This window comes from Lactuca virosa, chromosome 3, assembly GCF_052849685.1.
Source record: "Lactuca virosa cultivar CGN04683 chromosome 3, Lactuca_virosa_CGN04683_v6, whole genome shotgun sequence".
NCBI classification, from domain to species: Eukaryota; Viridiplantae; Streptophyta; class Magnoliopsida; order Asterales; family Asteraceae; genus Lactuca; species Lactuca virosa.
The window spans coordinates 386,278,560-386,296,533 of NC_136428.1; the positions used below are offsets into that span (position 1 = coordinate 386,278,560).

The 17,974-nt window shown below is 34.0% G+C and overlaps 2 protein-coding genes across 3 annotated transcripts; both read left to right on the forward strand.

Annotated features, from left to right (window-relative positions):
- The first annotated feature begins 7,245 nt into the window (after nucleotides 1-7,245).
- LOC145164987 (zinc finger BED domain-containing protein RICESLEEPER 2-like) lies at nucleotides 7,246-8,345 on the forward strand. Its single transcript, XM_079083627.1, has 2 exons — nucleotides 7,246-7,841; nucleotides 7,946-8,345. The coding sequence occupies exons 1-2, from the start codon at nucleotides 7,246-7,248 to the stop codon at nucleotides 8,343-8,345; spliced, it is 996 nt and encodes a 331-aa protein (XP_078939753.1).
- A 903-nt stretch (nucleotides 8,346-9,248) lies between these two features.
- On the forward strand, nucleotides 9,249-16,314 carry LOC145167710 (uncharacterized). 2 transcript variants are annotated; one of them, XM_079086945.1, is made up of 12 exons: nucleotides 9,250-9,505; nucleotides 11,302-11,386; nucleotides 11,457-11,508; nucleotides 11,612-11,632; nucleotides 11,728-11,781; nucleotides 12,481-12,531; nucleotides 12,878-12,940; nucleotides 13,040-13,105; nucleotides 14,503-14,541; nucleotides 14,618-14,734; nucleotides 14,855-14,947; nucleotides 15,792-16,314. In XM_079086945.1, exons 1-12 carry the CDS (start codon nucleotides 9,418-9,420, stop codon nucleotides 16,044-16,046), a joined length of 984 nt encoding a protein of 327 aa, XP_078943071.1. In that variant the 5' UTR covers nucleotides 9,250-9,417; the 3' UTR covers nucleotides 16,047-16,314. The 2 variants fall into 2 exon arrangements, with proteins under 2 accessions (XP_078943072.1, XP_078943071.1); XM_079086946.1 differs by lacking the exon at nucleotides 11,612-11,632 and having other exon boundaries at nucleotides 9,249-9,505.
- The last annotated feature ends 1,660 nt before the right edge of the window (nucleotides 16,315-17,974 follow it).

Genomic DNA, 17,974 nt, shown 5'->3' on the forward strand with positions numbered 1-17,974 from the left:
GCAAGACCATAAAGTTCGAAACTTTATGGCCAAGGATGATAATTGGGACTTGGATCTGCAGTTTGGTCATAATAGTTCAAGTATTAAGCTCTTAACTCGTTAAAAGAATAAAAGTTGTGTACGGTGGGCATACCAAATGGTACGTTGCGCGTACGTAGTTCAATCCCCGACTCCTCGGATAGTGAGTAATCCCTGCGTATATCTGAAGTATGCCCCGCATACGAGGTCTGTGTCGACTCGGCTGAGTTGACTCGGCTAATTTTGTCGATTTAACTGATTTTGATCAAGGGTATTTTGGGAAATTGATATTAAATTAGAATGGGAAATGTTTTGATTATTAGGAGTCGGGTAGAGCTGGTTGTCGGAGCAGAGATTCATTCAGATTGTATTGGACCGAGAGGTAAGTTTTTATCACTGTACTTATGAGTCGAAGGCACCAAGGTCGGTTCATTGGATCAGATATCTTGATTTGTTGTATGATGTTATGCGGAAGATATGTGGGTACTGATGATGTGATTAGACTGGTAGATCTATAGGACTACCTGTTTTTGTTGTTTATTGATTGATAATGTTTATATCGATATGTTATGGTTTACTGGGCTGAGGCGGGCCAGCTGATACTGAAGGCCAAGATACCCAGGGTGGTCCAGATAAACTGAAGGCCTGCAAGGCGGTCCAGTCAGGCCGAAGGCCCAAATTGCAGTCCAGTCATGCTGAAGGGTTTGTATGCATGTTATTGTTTATTATGTTATGTGGTGGTACTTTGGGGGAACTCACTAAGCGTTAGCTTACAGTTTTAGTTTTGTTTCAGGTACTTCTAAGGACCGTGGCAAGGCGAAGGTGTGATCGTACACATCCTTCGGTTTTATGTTATCTGGATTTTTGGGACACTCTGATTTCTGAGAAACACTTTTGAAACAATGATTTTTGTAAACATTATGGATTGAATTGTTGTTTTTGAAAAGTTAAAATTTGTTATGATTTTTGAGATGTGACAATAAGATCATAAGTATCAGGTGGAACACCACATGATATTTCATGAAAAGTGATCTCATCTTTTTCCATCTTTTCAATATCACTTACAGTAGGTCTAGTCATGGTGGCTCCTTGACCAAGTCTGATTTGATTTTCATCAGTGATGGGTGTCAGAACTAGAACATGAGGTCCTTCTTTAACGAATCTCCAAACTTCTTTACCAAGTCTTTTTAGATATCTTTCCATCCTTCGAGACCAGTGATAATACTCACTTGTAACCAACATTGGATCTCTATTAGAGCCCCCCAACATTGTTGGATATGTTTAATGAGTAATGTTGTGCCATACTTCTGTAAATTTTGAAAGAGATGAGCTGAGTGGTATAGAAGGCCTTTTAAATTTGAGATTTTTTTGAAAATATTTAGGGCTTTTGCAAAAAATAAATAAATAAAAAAAGCAGCCATTGTGGCTCTTATACCAATTGTTAAGAGAAGAACTTGATGAAGATTATGATGAGGAATAAGTTAATCTCTTGGATCTTTGATTAGCTCAACAGTAATTTGGATGCAAAATTAATAACAGTTTATAACAGAAGGTATAACAACAACATAAACTAAATAAACATAAGGCAAGTAAATAAAATACTTTGTTGAATCTTGACTAAACTTTCTTGCAAGCTTAAGATCAATAAATGATGAACAAAAATAGCACAAATGAAGATAAAGACACTTGTATTCAGATAAGAATGATTACAAGACAGTTGGATAATCCCAGACACACTTTTAAACAAACAATATTACTCTTTACTTATAGAAAAACCTAGTAAAAACTATTGACCGGTCACAACAGAAGTATAGTGTACATGCGATAATGCTTCCCACGCCTAGTCAAACACAATCCTTCAAAAAAGATCTTTCAGGATACGATTGACAGTATACTATCTTCCTCGATGTACATCAGGACAAAAAGGGGCTTCACTCTTTCACATCATCTCTTTATCTCGTTCTTCGTACAATTTCATACTTCATACATTCAACAACAACTCTTCACATCTCACAACCATCTCTTCACATCTCACGAAAAACTTTTTAGTTGTCGAGTGTCACTTTATGCATCAAAAAGGTGTCAAATGGTTGCTTTGTTATTTGAAGGGAACTTAAAATGTCGCCTTATGTTTTCAAAGATAGAAGGAAATTCTCGAAGGTTTTTTCGATGCTGACCAGGCTGTTATGTGGATTTAGGTACGTGTACTACAAGGTATGTGTTCCCAGTAGGAGGAAATACAAATAGCTGGATTTCAAGGATATAGAAGAACATTGCCCTTTGAACCATTGAAGCATAATATATGGTTATAGTTGAAGCTAACAAGGAGATTGTCTAGTTAAAGAACTTTCTATAAAATTTGGGTGTAAATCTAGTAGATTGTGTTATATAATGTGATAATTAGAGTACAACTCACTTGGCAGCGAATCTGGTGTTTCACAGTAGGACGAAACATATCAAGATGAGATACCATTTTATCAAGAACTTAGATGTGATGGTATGATTAATTTGTTGAAGACCCTTGGTTCGAAGAAACTTGTGATTATGTTCACTAGAGTAGTGATGATATAGAAATCAAAGAAACTTGTGATTATGATTTAGATTACATATTGAATGGCAGTAGATTTTTCTTACCCTCAAAATGGGAGATTGTTGAGATGTGGAGTCTAATTTTGAAAAACAACTTCGTTATATAGGAGATGTCGAAGGTATGTTTCAGCTGAATATCAAAATTCGGAGACAAGTAAAAAGAGTTGTTCGGGTGTCGAAGCGTATTGAATTCTTAACATGCATCGATATTTCCCATAAAATATTTGAAGAAGAGTTTGACTTTGTAACTATGTGTCAGAGGCCCATTGACCCATCCTGGAACCTAAGACAACCCTACTATAAATACATTTCATTGATTGTACATAACCCTAGATATGGTGATGATAACTAAATTTCGAGTGACTGCGAGTGCAGTAAATACAATATTTGTATAAAATTCATCATCAATAATTGAATCTCTTTAGTTTGCATGTGGGCGTAACTTGATTGCTCTGATCAAGTGAACCATGTTAAATCTCTTTGTGTTCTTTTGTTTAATCCTTGCATCGTATTTATCATGTTTTATTTTTCGAGTTCTTCTTAGTACCCAACACGTTTGACCCACTAGTTGAATGCAAATCAACCCCCTTTAATCCATATTAGTTCGAGTGGACAATCTATTTTAAACCAAATCACCAACCATAAATATTCATTTTTATAGGGGCACAATTATTCTACCAGGGCTAGTCACTACAAACATCCAACACATGATCTGGAAATAGTCTAACATATGAATAGAGAGACTACTTGATCCACATAACTCCCTGCTCCCGACTATCGGGGATGTCAGTTTGTGTTTCAATTTGGAGGATTTAGGAGGGACTCGACGAGTCGAGAGTATGACTCGCCGAGTCACGTCGAGTTGATTGCGGGTATTTAATGAAAGCACTCGACGAGTCCAAGTATGGACTCGCCGAGTAGGTGCTGGGCAGATAAAACCCTAAGTTCCGGGGTTGGAGCCTATTTAAAGGAACTTCTGACCTTGGATGCGCCTCATATCTCCTGTGAGAAACCCTAAATCGCCATTGGAGCCTTGGGAGAGTTCTTATGATGAAATCAAGTAATTTGGTGGGTTTTGTGGAAGGAAAAGAGCATGACTCAAGCAAGGAACGAGATGGGGGCAGTGGATCTAGCATCTCTTCGCATGGGACTGCTGTAGGAGGTATGAATCTATACTCATTCTCGTGTATTTGGTGGTTTTCTTGAATCTAGGGTTTTCTTATTCCTTCTTTAGCTTGGATTCGAAGCTTATGAGGTCCCAAGGTGGAATAAGTCTTAGATGTGGACCTTAAGAGGTCCAGAGAGTCTCAACCATTCTGCTTTATGCTGTTCCATTGGAGATATGGATCTAGATTGCCATTTTAGGAGCTATTTCTTCATATAAGGGCATAAGAGTGTTGCATGAGCTTAAATTTTGAACCTTTATGTGATATTTGGGTGTAAGAAGGTCAGATCTATAAGTTAGAGAAACAGATCTGACCTCAGAAGGTCATTTGAGTGATGCCATGGAGGGAACTCGCCGAGTCCATATGGGGACTCGACGAGTCGAGTCGGGTTGCCCCGTGATTCGTGTCCAGTGGTAACCCGTCGAGTGAAAGGTTAACTCGACGAGTCGAGTGAGACTTTAGGAGGATTCAGAGGACAAGCATGGACTCGCCGAGTCACCTGAGTGCACTCGACGAGTCTGGTCAAAGTTGACCGTTTACTAGAGTTGACTTCAGTTGACCATAGGGTCTTGGTCAAGCTGATTCAAGAGAGGTCAGGGAGGGGTAGAATGGTCTTCTACCCATTATTAGAGATGAGAACAATAGAAAGTATTAATTAGAGATGTTTGCCTTATGTGTTAGGCGGAGGCTCGGTCGAGGTTATCAAGCCAGAAGGTTTACTAGACATCATGGGAGGTGAGTCTTCTCACTATACTGTACCTGGAAGGGTATCTATGTGTGACCGGAAGGTCTTATATGCTATGAGATGTATGAGTTGTATGTTGTTATGTGATATGTATGTGTTATGTATGTGTTATGTATGTTATGTATGATACGGACCGGAAGGTCAAGATGATATGGACCGGAAGGTCAAGAGGTTACGGACCGGAAGGTCGATACGGGTAGGACCGGAAGGTCTACCGGGATTCAGGACGGAAGTCCCCTGAGACATTTGGATCGGAAGATCCCACAGAGTTATGTCCTGGAAAGGCGTATGTGTTGTATGTGGTATTTTGGGGAACTCACTAAGCATTTATGCTTACAGTTGTTGTGTTATGTGTTTCAGGTACTAGCGAGGATTGCGGGAAGGCGCCGGCATGGTCTGTACACACTGATGAAGATTTATGTACTTGAGATTCTGGGGTTGTTCATTGAGATATTATGTGATACAATGGGTTTTGTTATGAATGAATTATGTTTTAAAAATGAAAAATTGTTTGAAAATTTATGTTGTTACAACCGATTGATTTCCTTATGCTTTGATTGATCGACTGGAACACCTCCCTTGCCACTCCCACTCACATGGATGAAAATATGTTGCTACCTTTCGGTTCTTTTGAGACTCCAAAATAAACAATCTTAGAAACCCTCATGAAGGAGGAATCTCACCATGCCAATTATCCCTTAAAAGCTCATATTTTTCAGTTCTTCATCTTTCCAGCTAGTCTACCATACATAGTAGGCCTATCGAAAAAAACCGAAACCCGTTCTACGCACCCGACCCATTCCGAATTCGGTTAGAATGGGTCGGGTAGAGCGGGTAACGGGTATGAACATTCGGGTAATAGGTTAACCCGATAATAGCATAGGTCGGGTTTAAGGTATGAATATTTATTTTCGGGTATACCCGAATACCCGAATTCGTTTTTTAAATAATACCAATATGTATATAACCCTTCAGTATACATGAGTCGTCGGGTAGTACTGCAGTAGGCACGCTTAAAAAAACCCCTTCGGTATGTTATTACGATCGACGCATACGATACAACGCAAAACCTCGAAGACTCTAATCTAAATAGGCGCAATCATTACACCCTCATCGAGACATCGACTCCAGTTTGGCAGATTCCTTGATCGTTATACCAGTTTGGCAGATTCCTTGATCAATTATACTCCAACAAGGCCACGTTCCTAAATAACTCCAAGAGTATCCTGCCTTTGACAGCTTTGTTCGACTATGCAATCACAATCACAATCACAGGTATTTATGTTCGACTATGCAATCACTTAGAAGACCAATTCCTATGTTCCTTTTTCCATGATGCATGCAATTAGGTAGTAAAAGCCAACGTACCTTAGTTTCCTGTCAAAATTAGTTGCAATATCCTATGATTTCCATTTTCCAACTACTCCTTAGTTTATGCTCAAGTTACGTATTTAAGTTCCTGTAATTGCATTTTGTGAGTTTTATGAATGAAATCAGAAAAGTTGTTTTAGTATTGTCTCTTTCCTGTATCAAAAATATAAGTTGATTTGCTGCAAAAAAATCAAAAAAATAGATGTTTGATGTATAAAGCTGTCAAATGTTTGATGTATAAATGTTTAATGTTTGATGTATATGTTCTACAAAAAAATGGAATGGACTTGAATTCCTTTGTATAGATGTTTGTTGTATAAAGCTGTCAAAAGATTTAGAATTTAGATATTGACAATGATAGAAGTGTTATTTGTTGCTTTCTTGTCCATGAAAAGATTTAGAATTTGACATATTATATGTTTGTTTTGTATAACTTTTTTTGTTGTTTTCTTTTTGTTAACTGTTTTTGTTTATATTTTATTAACTTTTTTATATACTTTTAGATGTCTGAAACGAATGAGTATGTTGAAGATGAGACGATTAACCTTGAAAGCCCAACCAATGATTCAGTTCCAGTAGTAAATGAGACACGACCAAAAAAGTACAAACCAAGATCCAAAGTTTGGGATGAATTCGAAAGATTTACGGACAAAGAGGGTGTTGAAAGATCGAAATGTATGCATTGTGGTTTCGGGCGATACAAGTGTGAAGGGAAAGGGTATGGTACCAAAAATCTTTTAACTCATTTAAGCAAATGTGTGCCTTACTTAGCCAAAGTAAATGCCGGGCAAACACAAATAGCTTTTTGTGATGAAAACAAATTAACATCTTGGAAATTTGATCAAAAAGAGAGTAGGAAGGCTTTGGCACACATGTTAGTAGTTGATGAACTTCCATTTAGTTTTGTGGAAGGTGCGGGCTTTAAATATTACAATAGTGTTACTCAACCAATGTTTAAAATTCCATGTAGAAGTACAAGTACAACCGATACCTACCAATTGTTTCAAGAAGAAAAAGAAAAATTCTGAAGTTTTATTAAAAAAACATTGGTAGGATTTGTTTGACCACCGATACTTGGACTTCTACACAGCAATCAAGTTATATGTGTCTCACCGCCCACTTTGTAGACAATGAATGGAAATTGAAAAAAAAGTGTTGAGCTTTTTGTTCTCAAGAGAGTCATCGTGGGGTTGATATTGGATTAGTGATTGATAAATGTTTAATAGATTTGGGAATAAAAAATGTTTTCACAATTTCCGTTCACAACCCAAGTGTGCTAATGACGTGGCAATTGAGTTTTTTAAAAAAATCTTTCAAAATTCCAACAAGTGTCTCTTAAATGGGAAATGGACACACATGAGATGTGTTGCCCACATTTTAAACTTGGTGGTGCAAGATGGTATTAAAAAGGTTGATAAGTCGGTTGAGATAATTAGATGGGTGGTAAAGTGGATTAGGCAATCACCTTCAAGAATTGGCAAATTCACCAAGTTTGCTAAGCTTGTTAGTCCGGGTACAACGAAACACTTGGTAAGAGATGTTCCAACAAGATGGAACTCTACTTATCGTATGTTGAATATTGCCCAAGCTTATGAAAAAACTTTTGAGAGATACGATCTAGAGGAATATGAGTTTCGTCCCGACATTGAAAAGGCGGGTTTATCGATTCATTCACCGAGCGATTGGCAACATGTTAGGCATTTGTGTCATTTTTTAAAACCATTTTGTGATGTTACTGAAAGGATTTCCGGGACACTATATGTGACATCAAACACGTGCATTGAAGATATTTATTCCATTCGTACACTCTTGGATGATGCTATTTCCGATGCTAGCCTTTGTGATATTGCATTGGAAATGAGAGTAAAGTTTGATAAGTATTTTGGCGACGTAGAAAAAATGAATTTGTTGCTCTACTTTGCTTTGATTCTTGACCCGAGGAACAAAGTAAAGTATTTGGTTAACTACTTGAGGATCGTTATGGAAAAGAAAAGATGGAGGAGAAAAAGAAATATATTATGGATTCTATGTATGAATTATATAATGATTACATTAGAATTCATTCTCCAAGTACTACTTCTAGTACTACCGGGTCTAGTAATTCATCGTTGATTTTAGGGAAACGCCAAAATCCGGATGCTACGGCACCAAAACCACCATTGAGAAATAAACTAAGAGAAAAGATGAAAACAAACATAGTTGAATCAATTGGCGAGTTAGAAAAATATTTGAAAGAAAGTGTTGAAGAAGATTTGTCAATGTTTAACATTTTAGAGTGGTGGAAAGTGAATAGTCCAAGATTTCCGATTCTATCCTTGATGGCTAAAGATTTGTTTGCCATTCCCGTCTCAACTGTGGCTTCAGAATCTTTTTTTAGCACTAGCGGGAGGGTTTTGGATTCGTATAGGAGTTCTTTGACTCTTAAGATTGTTGAAAGTATAATTTTGTCCTTTTAATGCTTATACTATTTGTATAGGATTGGTAGAAGTTGGTACGTCTAATTAGAGCTCGGATTGAATATGGAAATGAATATGGCAACGTGAAGATGCAAGACTTTTTTTTGTTATGTTTGGACTTTTATGTTTTGAGTTGGGTTATGACTTATGAATTTTACTCTTTTTGTTATGTTTAGACTTTTATGTTTGGAGTTGGGTTATGACTTATGAATTTTACTCTTTTGTTATGTTTAGACTTTTATTGTTTAGTTGGGTTGTGGTTAGACTTTTTTTGTTGTGTTTAGACTTTAATTATTTAGATTTTTTTTGTTGTGTTTAGACCTATTATTCCATGCTAATCATATTCATGCCTTTTTCTTTTCTTATTTTAATTGTAGTTGTTAATTCTTTATTAAACCAACCAACATGTAAAAAAAATTATCAATAAGTGTCACTTAAGAAATTTTCGGGTATGACCGAAAATTACCCGACTCGACCTCATACTCGAATACCCGAAAACCCGAATTACAATATAGGTCGGGTATCGGATATTATTTTCTTCAGGAAATACCCGTTCTACCCGAAACCCGAAAATTTTACCCGTTCGACACCCCTATAGTCTTTAATTATTTCAAAACGCTTTCATATATATTTTTTATTAGCTTACCTATAAACATATGATCGAACATTTTATATAAATATTACATAAAACAATAAAGATAATAAAATTGTTACACTTAAATCATTCAATTTAAAATTAAATAAATAAATAATAAATGATAACATATGCGTTGCATGGTTTAAACAATATTACATCAATTACCCTTATTAAAATCATAAAATTGTTTTACATTCCTTTACGATGAACCTCGTTTAATACATTATTGATCATTACATTTCCCTTTTGCGAAAACAACAAAAACTAAGTAGGACCAGAATTCGTCTAATAGAAACTATCAACTTCAAGATGAGCTTCAATATTCGTTAATTGCAATCGACCCACACTTGCATCCTCACCAAGCCAGATTACACTCCAGAAAGAGTTGTGTTTCTAACCTTTTGATCGTTCTTACTCCACGTAAAGTTTCCTTTTATGGCTTCTGCTGCAGTAATAAGATTCTTTATCATCTTCACTTCGCTTCCCGTAATCATACATTCTACCCCTTTTGTTGTCTTTCATGGTAAGTGTTTCCCTTCCTATATTAATCATTGCATAATCCGATTTGGAGTTTCATGGACCTTAGTCGGCCGATCTTGTTAAAAACCCTTGAGTTGTTCTACTGCTTTTGTATTTTTATTGTTTATCGTAGGAAAGTAAGTTATGGGGTTTCTTGTATTTATTCTTATGTTGATTCGTGCTTAGATCTTGTTCGTGTATCGTTTGATGGTTTTATTTGATTGCTTTGTTATGGATTATTTGACTTTTATACAACAGCTGATTTTATATCTTAAAGCACCTACCATGGGGATTTTGTTTGAGGTCCATAAATCCATCGACTGGGTCTATCAAAAGTTTCATCATTGATATTTGACAACATTCTTCTTCCAATTTGGATATAGAGATTTTTTAAAAAAATATTTGATACAAAAGGGAAAAGTTAGATTATGTTTACATATAAATAAATATTATTTATTTAAAATACTTATTATACATTACTGATATATTTACTTTTAAGCACATGGTGTTACAAAGACAACACCGCGGCATATCACTCTCCATTCAAACTTACGAAATGTTTTGTGTTTGACTGTATTAAAATAAAATTAATTACTTATAAAGATAACAATCCTTTACAGCTGTACATATTTAGTTACTAAATATTTTGTACGTGTAGATCCCAAGTTAGAATATAGATCCCAAAAAAAAAAATAGTAATTAAATGTATACAGTTACAAAAGTTTATTACTTATACAAACAATTATCCATTTCTTAGCTTCTAGCATTCTTGTAAGTACATGTATAGTATCAATGTCACCAAACCTTTTTAAGGAAATTTTCTATCATTGCAAGACTTTTAATTACCCATTATATTATTTTATTCTGTTTATTAGTATATTATTCATCTTATTCAATTAGTTTTTTATATTTAAATTTTAACCCCCCAATATATATATATATATATATATATATATATATATATATATATATATATATATATATATATTGAATAAAATTTGAAAATTTTTAAATGATTAAAATATGTATAAATGCAGTACACTTTTGCGCCGAAATTTTAAATATGCATGCTTCTCAAATCAAAAAATAAATTCATGTATTGCTTTCGTAAAATTCATGCTTTTGGTCATGTTTTGACGTAAGGTATTTAGCCTAAAGTATCGAGAGTGATAGGTTCCCCTCAACCAAAGGTTGATGGTTAAAGTCTCACATGAGATGAAAGGTGTAAATTTAAGAGTAGGGTGGTGTGTAATATGTTCTAAAAAAGTGCCAATGTTTTGACATACAATCTTGCTATGAAGGGGATGTTTGAATGTGCCTTTTAGTAGTGATTTCTGACATAAGGCTATAGATTGTTAGTTATTTTTATAAATGTTTTAACCGATCATGAGAACGGTAAACAATGTGACCTCATACATAGCTTATTGGGGGAAGCTTCCTATTTTCCGTATGTTTTGTTTAACTATTTATAATTAAAACTAAATGCAAGAACTATCAATATTTATTTGTGTATTATAACATTCTACTTCTGTTTCTTTCTATCACAAAAATTTACTTCCAATTTCTTTTTCTTATTAATATATTGTACTTTAAAAAATCTACCGAACATTGAAAATTGTTTTGTATTTGGTTGACATTGTTATGATTGTTAGATTTTTCAAATTACAAAGTTATGGTATGGAAAATAGAAGTAGGTTGCTATAATAAATAAAATGAACATTGTTGTTTATTGCATATATAGCTTATAGTTATAGAAACTTTTTCTAAGTTTCTACTTTGTGCATGTATATTTGTTTATAGGCATTGCGGATAGTTGCAGCAACGAAGGACTTAAACAATTCATTGAACATTTAAGCGAGTGGTCTAATAGTCATGGATATTGCATGTACACCCTCTTTTAACCCCCTATTAAAATGTGTATTTTTTTTTAATATTGTAAAGCGCATTGTTTGTAGAGAAATAGGGAATGGAATATTGGATTCTTGGTTTATGCCATTTGACAAACAGGTGATTTATCCACCATCTATTCTCATAAAAAAAATTTCAAAATGCCTTCTAGTTTTTGGAAAAATAAGTTTGACTTGGGGTTATTGCATTGTGTGTACTATAGACGGAAATTGCTTGTGAAAAGGTAATGAAACTAATACAAATACATTTCTTTATTTTACTTTTTAGGCATCCCAAACTTGCATGTTTCTAATTGTATATACTTTTCGTAAATATCAGGTGAAGAATATGAGTGAACTCAGTAAAGGTTACAACATAGTTTCACTTTCCCAAGTAAGGACGATTAGTATGTTAATTTGTTTTTTACATAAACACAACATTTATATCTTGTTATTGACTTTGGGCTAAATGGGATAAATGACAACATACTTCGATTTATTTATGTATTATAGCATCTTACTTTTATTTATTTTTAGTACAACATTGTCCTTTCAATCTTTACTCTTTGTTAAATGGTTGCACTTTGAAACATCTCCCATGTTGTACTTGTGATTTTTTTTCTTATTAAGACAATAAATTTTGAAAAATCTTCCTAATTATAGCAATGAAAGTTGGTTTTTATCTGAGATAATGCTTTGAATGATAGTTTTTCAAACTATAATTTTTTAATAGAAATTAATGAAAGCAGGATGTCATAATAAACAAATCATTAAAAGCATGTTGCTATTTCTTGTATCTAACCTAATTTCATTTTTTTCTTAAAAAACGACATTCTAATGAAAAAATTGGCTTCCCCAAAAGAGCAACGGCGAGATAGTTTATCAATAAAACGGATAACTCTATAGAAGTCGCTAGTATAGCTTAAAATATATTGGAAGGTGCCATAATTTACATAGTAATTACACTTTCCTTTATGGTAAGAGGTGACCACCAAAGTTTTTTTTTAATTTCTGATTTTATTTTTTAATACGAAGGGTGAAATCCGAAACAAGTGAAAAATGTATAAGTGCTTGTGATTTTGACATTGTGTAGGGTAACATGGTTGGACGAGGAGTTCTTGAATTTTGTGATGAAGCACCGCCGGTGAGTACATATGTTAAAACTGTAAAATTATAATTATAAGCCGCATTTCTTATAACATGACACGAAATGATGCATTTTGCATGCATTGGACCTAGACCGATACCAATATTTGGGACAAAAATTGCAATTTATCCAACAATGTTTGGTGTTTTTTTATTTATGCATAAAAGAGGTTTTATACCAAATATACAGCCATGTTTCATTTTAGTACCAACATGTGTATGTAACAGTGTAACGAAAACAAGTTACCTTGGTTAAATTCTTATTTGTGCAAAAACTGTTTCATTTTTTGCCAATTTATGCACTGATACGAATGATGTGACCATGTATCAACTGGTTATAATAGGTGAAAAATTACATATCATTAGCAGGTCCTCATGCCGGGGAAGCATCAATTCCATTTTGTGGTGTAAGTCTCAGATATTTTCAAGAAATACACTTGTATTGGATTCGACCACAAAAATCAATGTAACATTTTGTTCACAAAGATTTTGTTTTCATTATGCAGTCGGGTTTCTTGTGTACTCTTCTGGCTGATTTGATAGATTTGGTGGTTTATAGCGACTTTGTCCAGGTTAAATTTCATATCTTCCTCCTAACCTAACCTAAATGTAGGAAACAATAATTTACTTTCAATATTTTTATTATTGCACTATACTTTCATTTCTTCTTATTACGACATTGTACTATCAAATCATTTCTTATTGGAATTTGACAAAACATACGCACTATATCATTGGGATGACCGGTTTAAAGTGTACTAGGTTATCCACTGCTATAATTGGTTGATGTTCTAAAGTGCAGTGCCCTAATACGAAATAATTTTAAAGTACAATGTTGTAATAAGAAAACACTGAAGGTACATTTCTATAATAGGAAAACTGAAAGTGCATAGCTATTATAGAAAGTTTGAAATGTGCATTAATATTTCTTGCATTTTTTCCTATATTGTATAAGATTTGGATAAAATATGAGTATGATGCAATACCCTTATGCTATATGACAATTTAATCAATGAAATGGGCATGTCTTCTGAAAGGGAAAATCCAGATCAAACAAATGCCAAAATATGGAATATAATGAATTATAAACTAAAGATGAAGAACATGTAATCGGAAAAATTGGTATAATAATAATTTCAAATTGATGTTATCGAATTCTAATACAGAGGATTTCGAAATGAACAGAAGTCAAGATAACAACATAACTATATTGAAAAGATTTTCTAACGACTTATTTATTGACGTACAAAAGCATGATATGCTACGGAAAGTCAAATATCTTACGCCTCTAATATTGACAGGATTATAAATAAGAACATATTACTAAGTGTTAAATATACATATCAAGCAACATCATGCTCAAGCAACATCAGGGCTTGTCGATAGCCAATTTCCACAATCTTTTTATGATCATCAAAGGATATTTAGGAATTTTTTTAATATTGAAACATTTATGAATGGGTTAAATGTAACTATGTAAGAAATCACAATGTATTTTAATGATTTGTTTATGATAGCATCATAGTACCTACTTTCGTTTCTTCTTATTACAACATTGTAATTTAAAAAATCTACCCAATTATTATAATATTATCCAAATACAGATCAATTTCACCACTATATTAAGTAGATTTTTTCAACATATAACGTCTTAATAAGAAAAAATTAATGTACAAAGTTGTGATAAATGAAAGTAGGAACCTATAATACAAAACATTATAAAAGGATGTTGATATTTCTTGCGTTTATCCCTTATAAAAATTATGTGCCATTAAGATTTCAAAAATGAAGAAGTGCATAATCTCACACGACCAAATTTTGTATGAAATTTTCTACCTCAAATAAGACTCTTGACAATAAATACATTTGTTCATCCTCACAAACATTTTGATAAAGAATTTCTTATTTTGCATGTAAGATTTTATATTCTTTCTTGGGATTTGCTTGAAACTTGATATTTTCTATACAGGAAAACTTTGCCCCATCAAATTACATCAAGATCCCCACTGTGAGTACAAATACTTATTTATCTCTACATCACAACATATTAACTTGAAGGACTAAATCATCATTTCATTTTGTAGGATCTTGATGGGTATCGAGAAGGGTGTAAATTCCTACCAAAGCTAAATAACGAGTTTGAAAAAAATGCCACATACAAAGAAAGGTTCACTAGCTTACAAAATTTGGTGCTTATAATGGTAATATTATGTATCTCTTCTCTATTTTGGTAGCGATGTACAAATTTTACTACATAAGGTAGAAGTTACTATAACATAATCAACTATTTGATGTAGTTTCTCTCTTAAAATGTGATCCAGGATGATTCAGATTCAGTTTTGATACCAAAAGAAAGTTCTTGGTTTGGATACTTCCCTGATGGATCTTGGGAGCCATTACTTCCAACACAAGAGGTAAATCTTTATGCATCTCTGACTTGTATGTTAGAAGTCATCAAAGCATATGCATCCCGAAATCTTGATTTTCATTCATGTATATACAAACAATGCATCAATCAGTTGTACACCAAAGGGCTTCTAGCCCTGTAGTATAAGTGTTGTCCTCCCTCCTTAAGGTCGAGATTTCAAGTCTTGTCTTAGAAACAAATGGAATTTCAAGTAGTTTAGAATTAAATTATATTTATTTTTAAAAAATGGGTTGTACAACATTACTCATTAGCGAATCCAAAGATCCCAATTTTTGCACCATACATCAATGAGTTATACAATACAACTTATCGTCGATACTTTCCTTGATTATTGATTTTCACTTATATATGGGCATGGGCAGCGAAAGTTTGGGAGCTTCTAGTTTTTACTTCAACAAAAATTTTGATTTAAACAAAAAATTTTGTTTAGGAATATGAGGGTTTAGCTATTGAGCTTTCTCAATCAATTTCCATAATTGTCCTTAAAATATATTTATATATTTATATTTTTTAAACAATTGTCTTTTTATGTAATTTTACACATTTCAAAAGTTTCGAGCTACTTTTGCCAAATACTCATATAACAAATAAAAGTTACAGCTTCTAGCTATGAGCTATCAACTTCTGGCTACAAGCTACAAGCTGCGATCTAGTTTTGCCAAACACGTCCTATGTCTACAAACAATGAACCATACATTTATGGGTTATACAATACCACTCTTTAAATTTCTTCAATTTCATTTATGATATGGACCATGCATCCAGGGGTTTTATGGTAGAAGTATACTTAATTTTTTTGTGAAATACTAACTATATTTATGTATGTATAGACAAGACTATATATTGAAGACTGGATCGGGTTGAGGACATTGGACGAGGCTGGGAGGGTCAAATTCGTAACAGTTACGGGAGGACATCTTGAAATTTCAGATGATGATATGAAAAAATATATTGTGCCATATTTGGTAGATGAAAAAGCACTCGAGAATTCCATTATGAAAGAATCTTTGGAGAGTTACCAAAATCGGATGTTGATGCCACGAGTTATATCAGAAAACATGGTGGAAAATAAGATCTTCAACTGAAGATTATGCATCACTTGATTCTAATGTTTATTTCTTTATCAATATCTACATTTATATAACCTATAGTATACTATAAAAAACGAAAAAGAGAAGTCTTTGTGAATAATATTTCGGTGTTCATCTACTAAATTGCAAAACACTTATATTTTAGGAACAAATGTAACTAATAAGCGGTTGGATGGTCACACACCATACAAAACGGTTTCTGATTTTCTCCAAAATTTATATGTGGAGTTATATAAAAGTGGGAGAATATTGTCTTGATTAATTATAATACTTTATATACTGAATGTAAACAATTGTAAGATTAAGTACTTTTCACACCATACAAACACTTTGATTGTGTGAATAATACTTTATACAAAGTTTTATTTTCAAGTTGAAACATGACTATTATGCTTTTTAAGGGAAATATATAAAAATATATAAATCAAGTCAATTTGAGTTTTTTTAATAGGAAAAAAATATAGCAAGGAGCTAGAGGAAAAAATGTTACTTATAAGTACAAGATAAAGTTGGGTTTTAAAGCCAAATAACCCAATTAATCTTAGTTTTCCTACTCCTATTAGAAATTAAGAAAAAACGACATATCATTGAGGAAACATGATTTCCTTTCCCTCTCATTATGAACAAACAGAATACAAATGCAAAACGTACATGGCCTTAGGCCTAACAATAATAACATATATGGACTATACAAACAATAATAACCCAAAATGAATATACACTAACACCACTTCCACCTGGCAGTTTGAGCGGGGGGGGTTTAATTTGTAAAGACTCAAACTATCTCTGAAATCATGAAAAAGCGATGTCGGAAGGCCCTTGCAACATCCCAGAATACATATATTTTTTTTTGTTTTTAAGTTCATTCAAAACATACGATACTTATATCAAATCAGTCAAAAATGTATCATGGTAACATATTATCAGAGTACAAAATCCCAAAATCTCGAAATGCGGAAATCACATGGTGATGCGGTGCGATCAGGCCAGGCCCTTCCCCTGCGAACTGAAGTACCTGAAACATAAACTTAAAACTGTAAGCACAAAGATTAGTGAGTTCCCCCGAAATACCACATACCATACAAGCATACAGCCAATCATATTTGGGTGCTTGCATTCCCCTTCGGTCTATTTCAACTGGATACTATCAAGCATATTTGGGTGCTTGCAATCCCCTTCGGTCTATTTCAACCAAATACTATCAAGCATATATGGGTCCTTGCAATCCCCTTTGGTCTATTTTAACCGGATACCGGATATATTTCACCCCTACCACAACCATATAATATCATAACAAAGAATCACAAAGTCATCAAGTAAGTAAATATAGGCATAACTAACAGTTGTCGCGAAGACAATCATCATACTACATAAGGAACTAGTGGGTCAGCATTAGTGTCATCGACCTACAGATACAGTGAAGGAAATTCACCTCAGACTGAAGGTACCAAATCGCACTCAACGGATGACTCATGCAATCCTCTCCCTAAGGCACAAGTATAAAACCCTATTTAGAAATTAGGACAGTATACTAACCCAAAAGTCCAAAACCTCATTCTTGACTTTAAGGAAAAAAGGGTTTCTTCACCCTTGCCTCATTGGGCCTCCCTCCCACCAAGGCTCAAATCCATACAAGTCCAATAAGGCATCCAAGCCCAACCACAAGGCCTTTAAGGCCCAATATGACCCAAGAGTACCCAACATGCCCTAAAGCCCACAAATGCCTTGCTACAACAGTTCGGCCTAAGGCTCAAACCTAAACAAGTCAAAAGCCCAACAATACTCAAGCCCATAAATTTTCTAATTCCACAGACTGCGTAAGCGCGGTGTACATGGCTCGTACGCCTAGCGTACGCTGATGACGATCTGGAATCGGGGCACTGGCCCAGTACGCGCAGCGTACTCTAGAGTATGCCCGACGT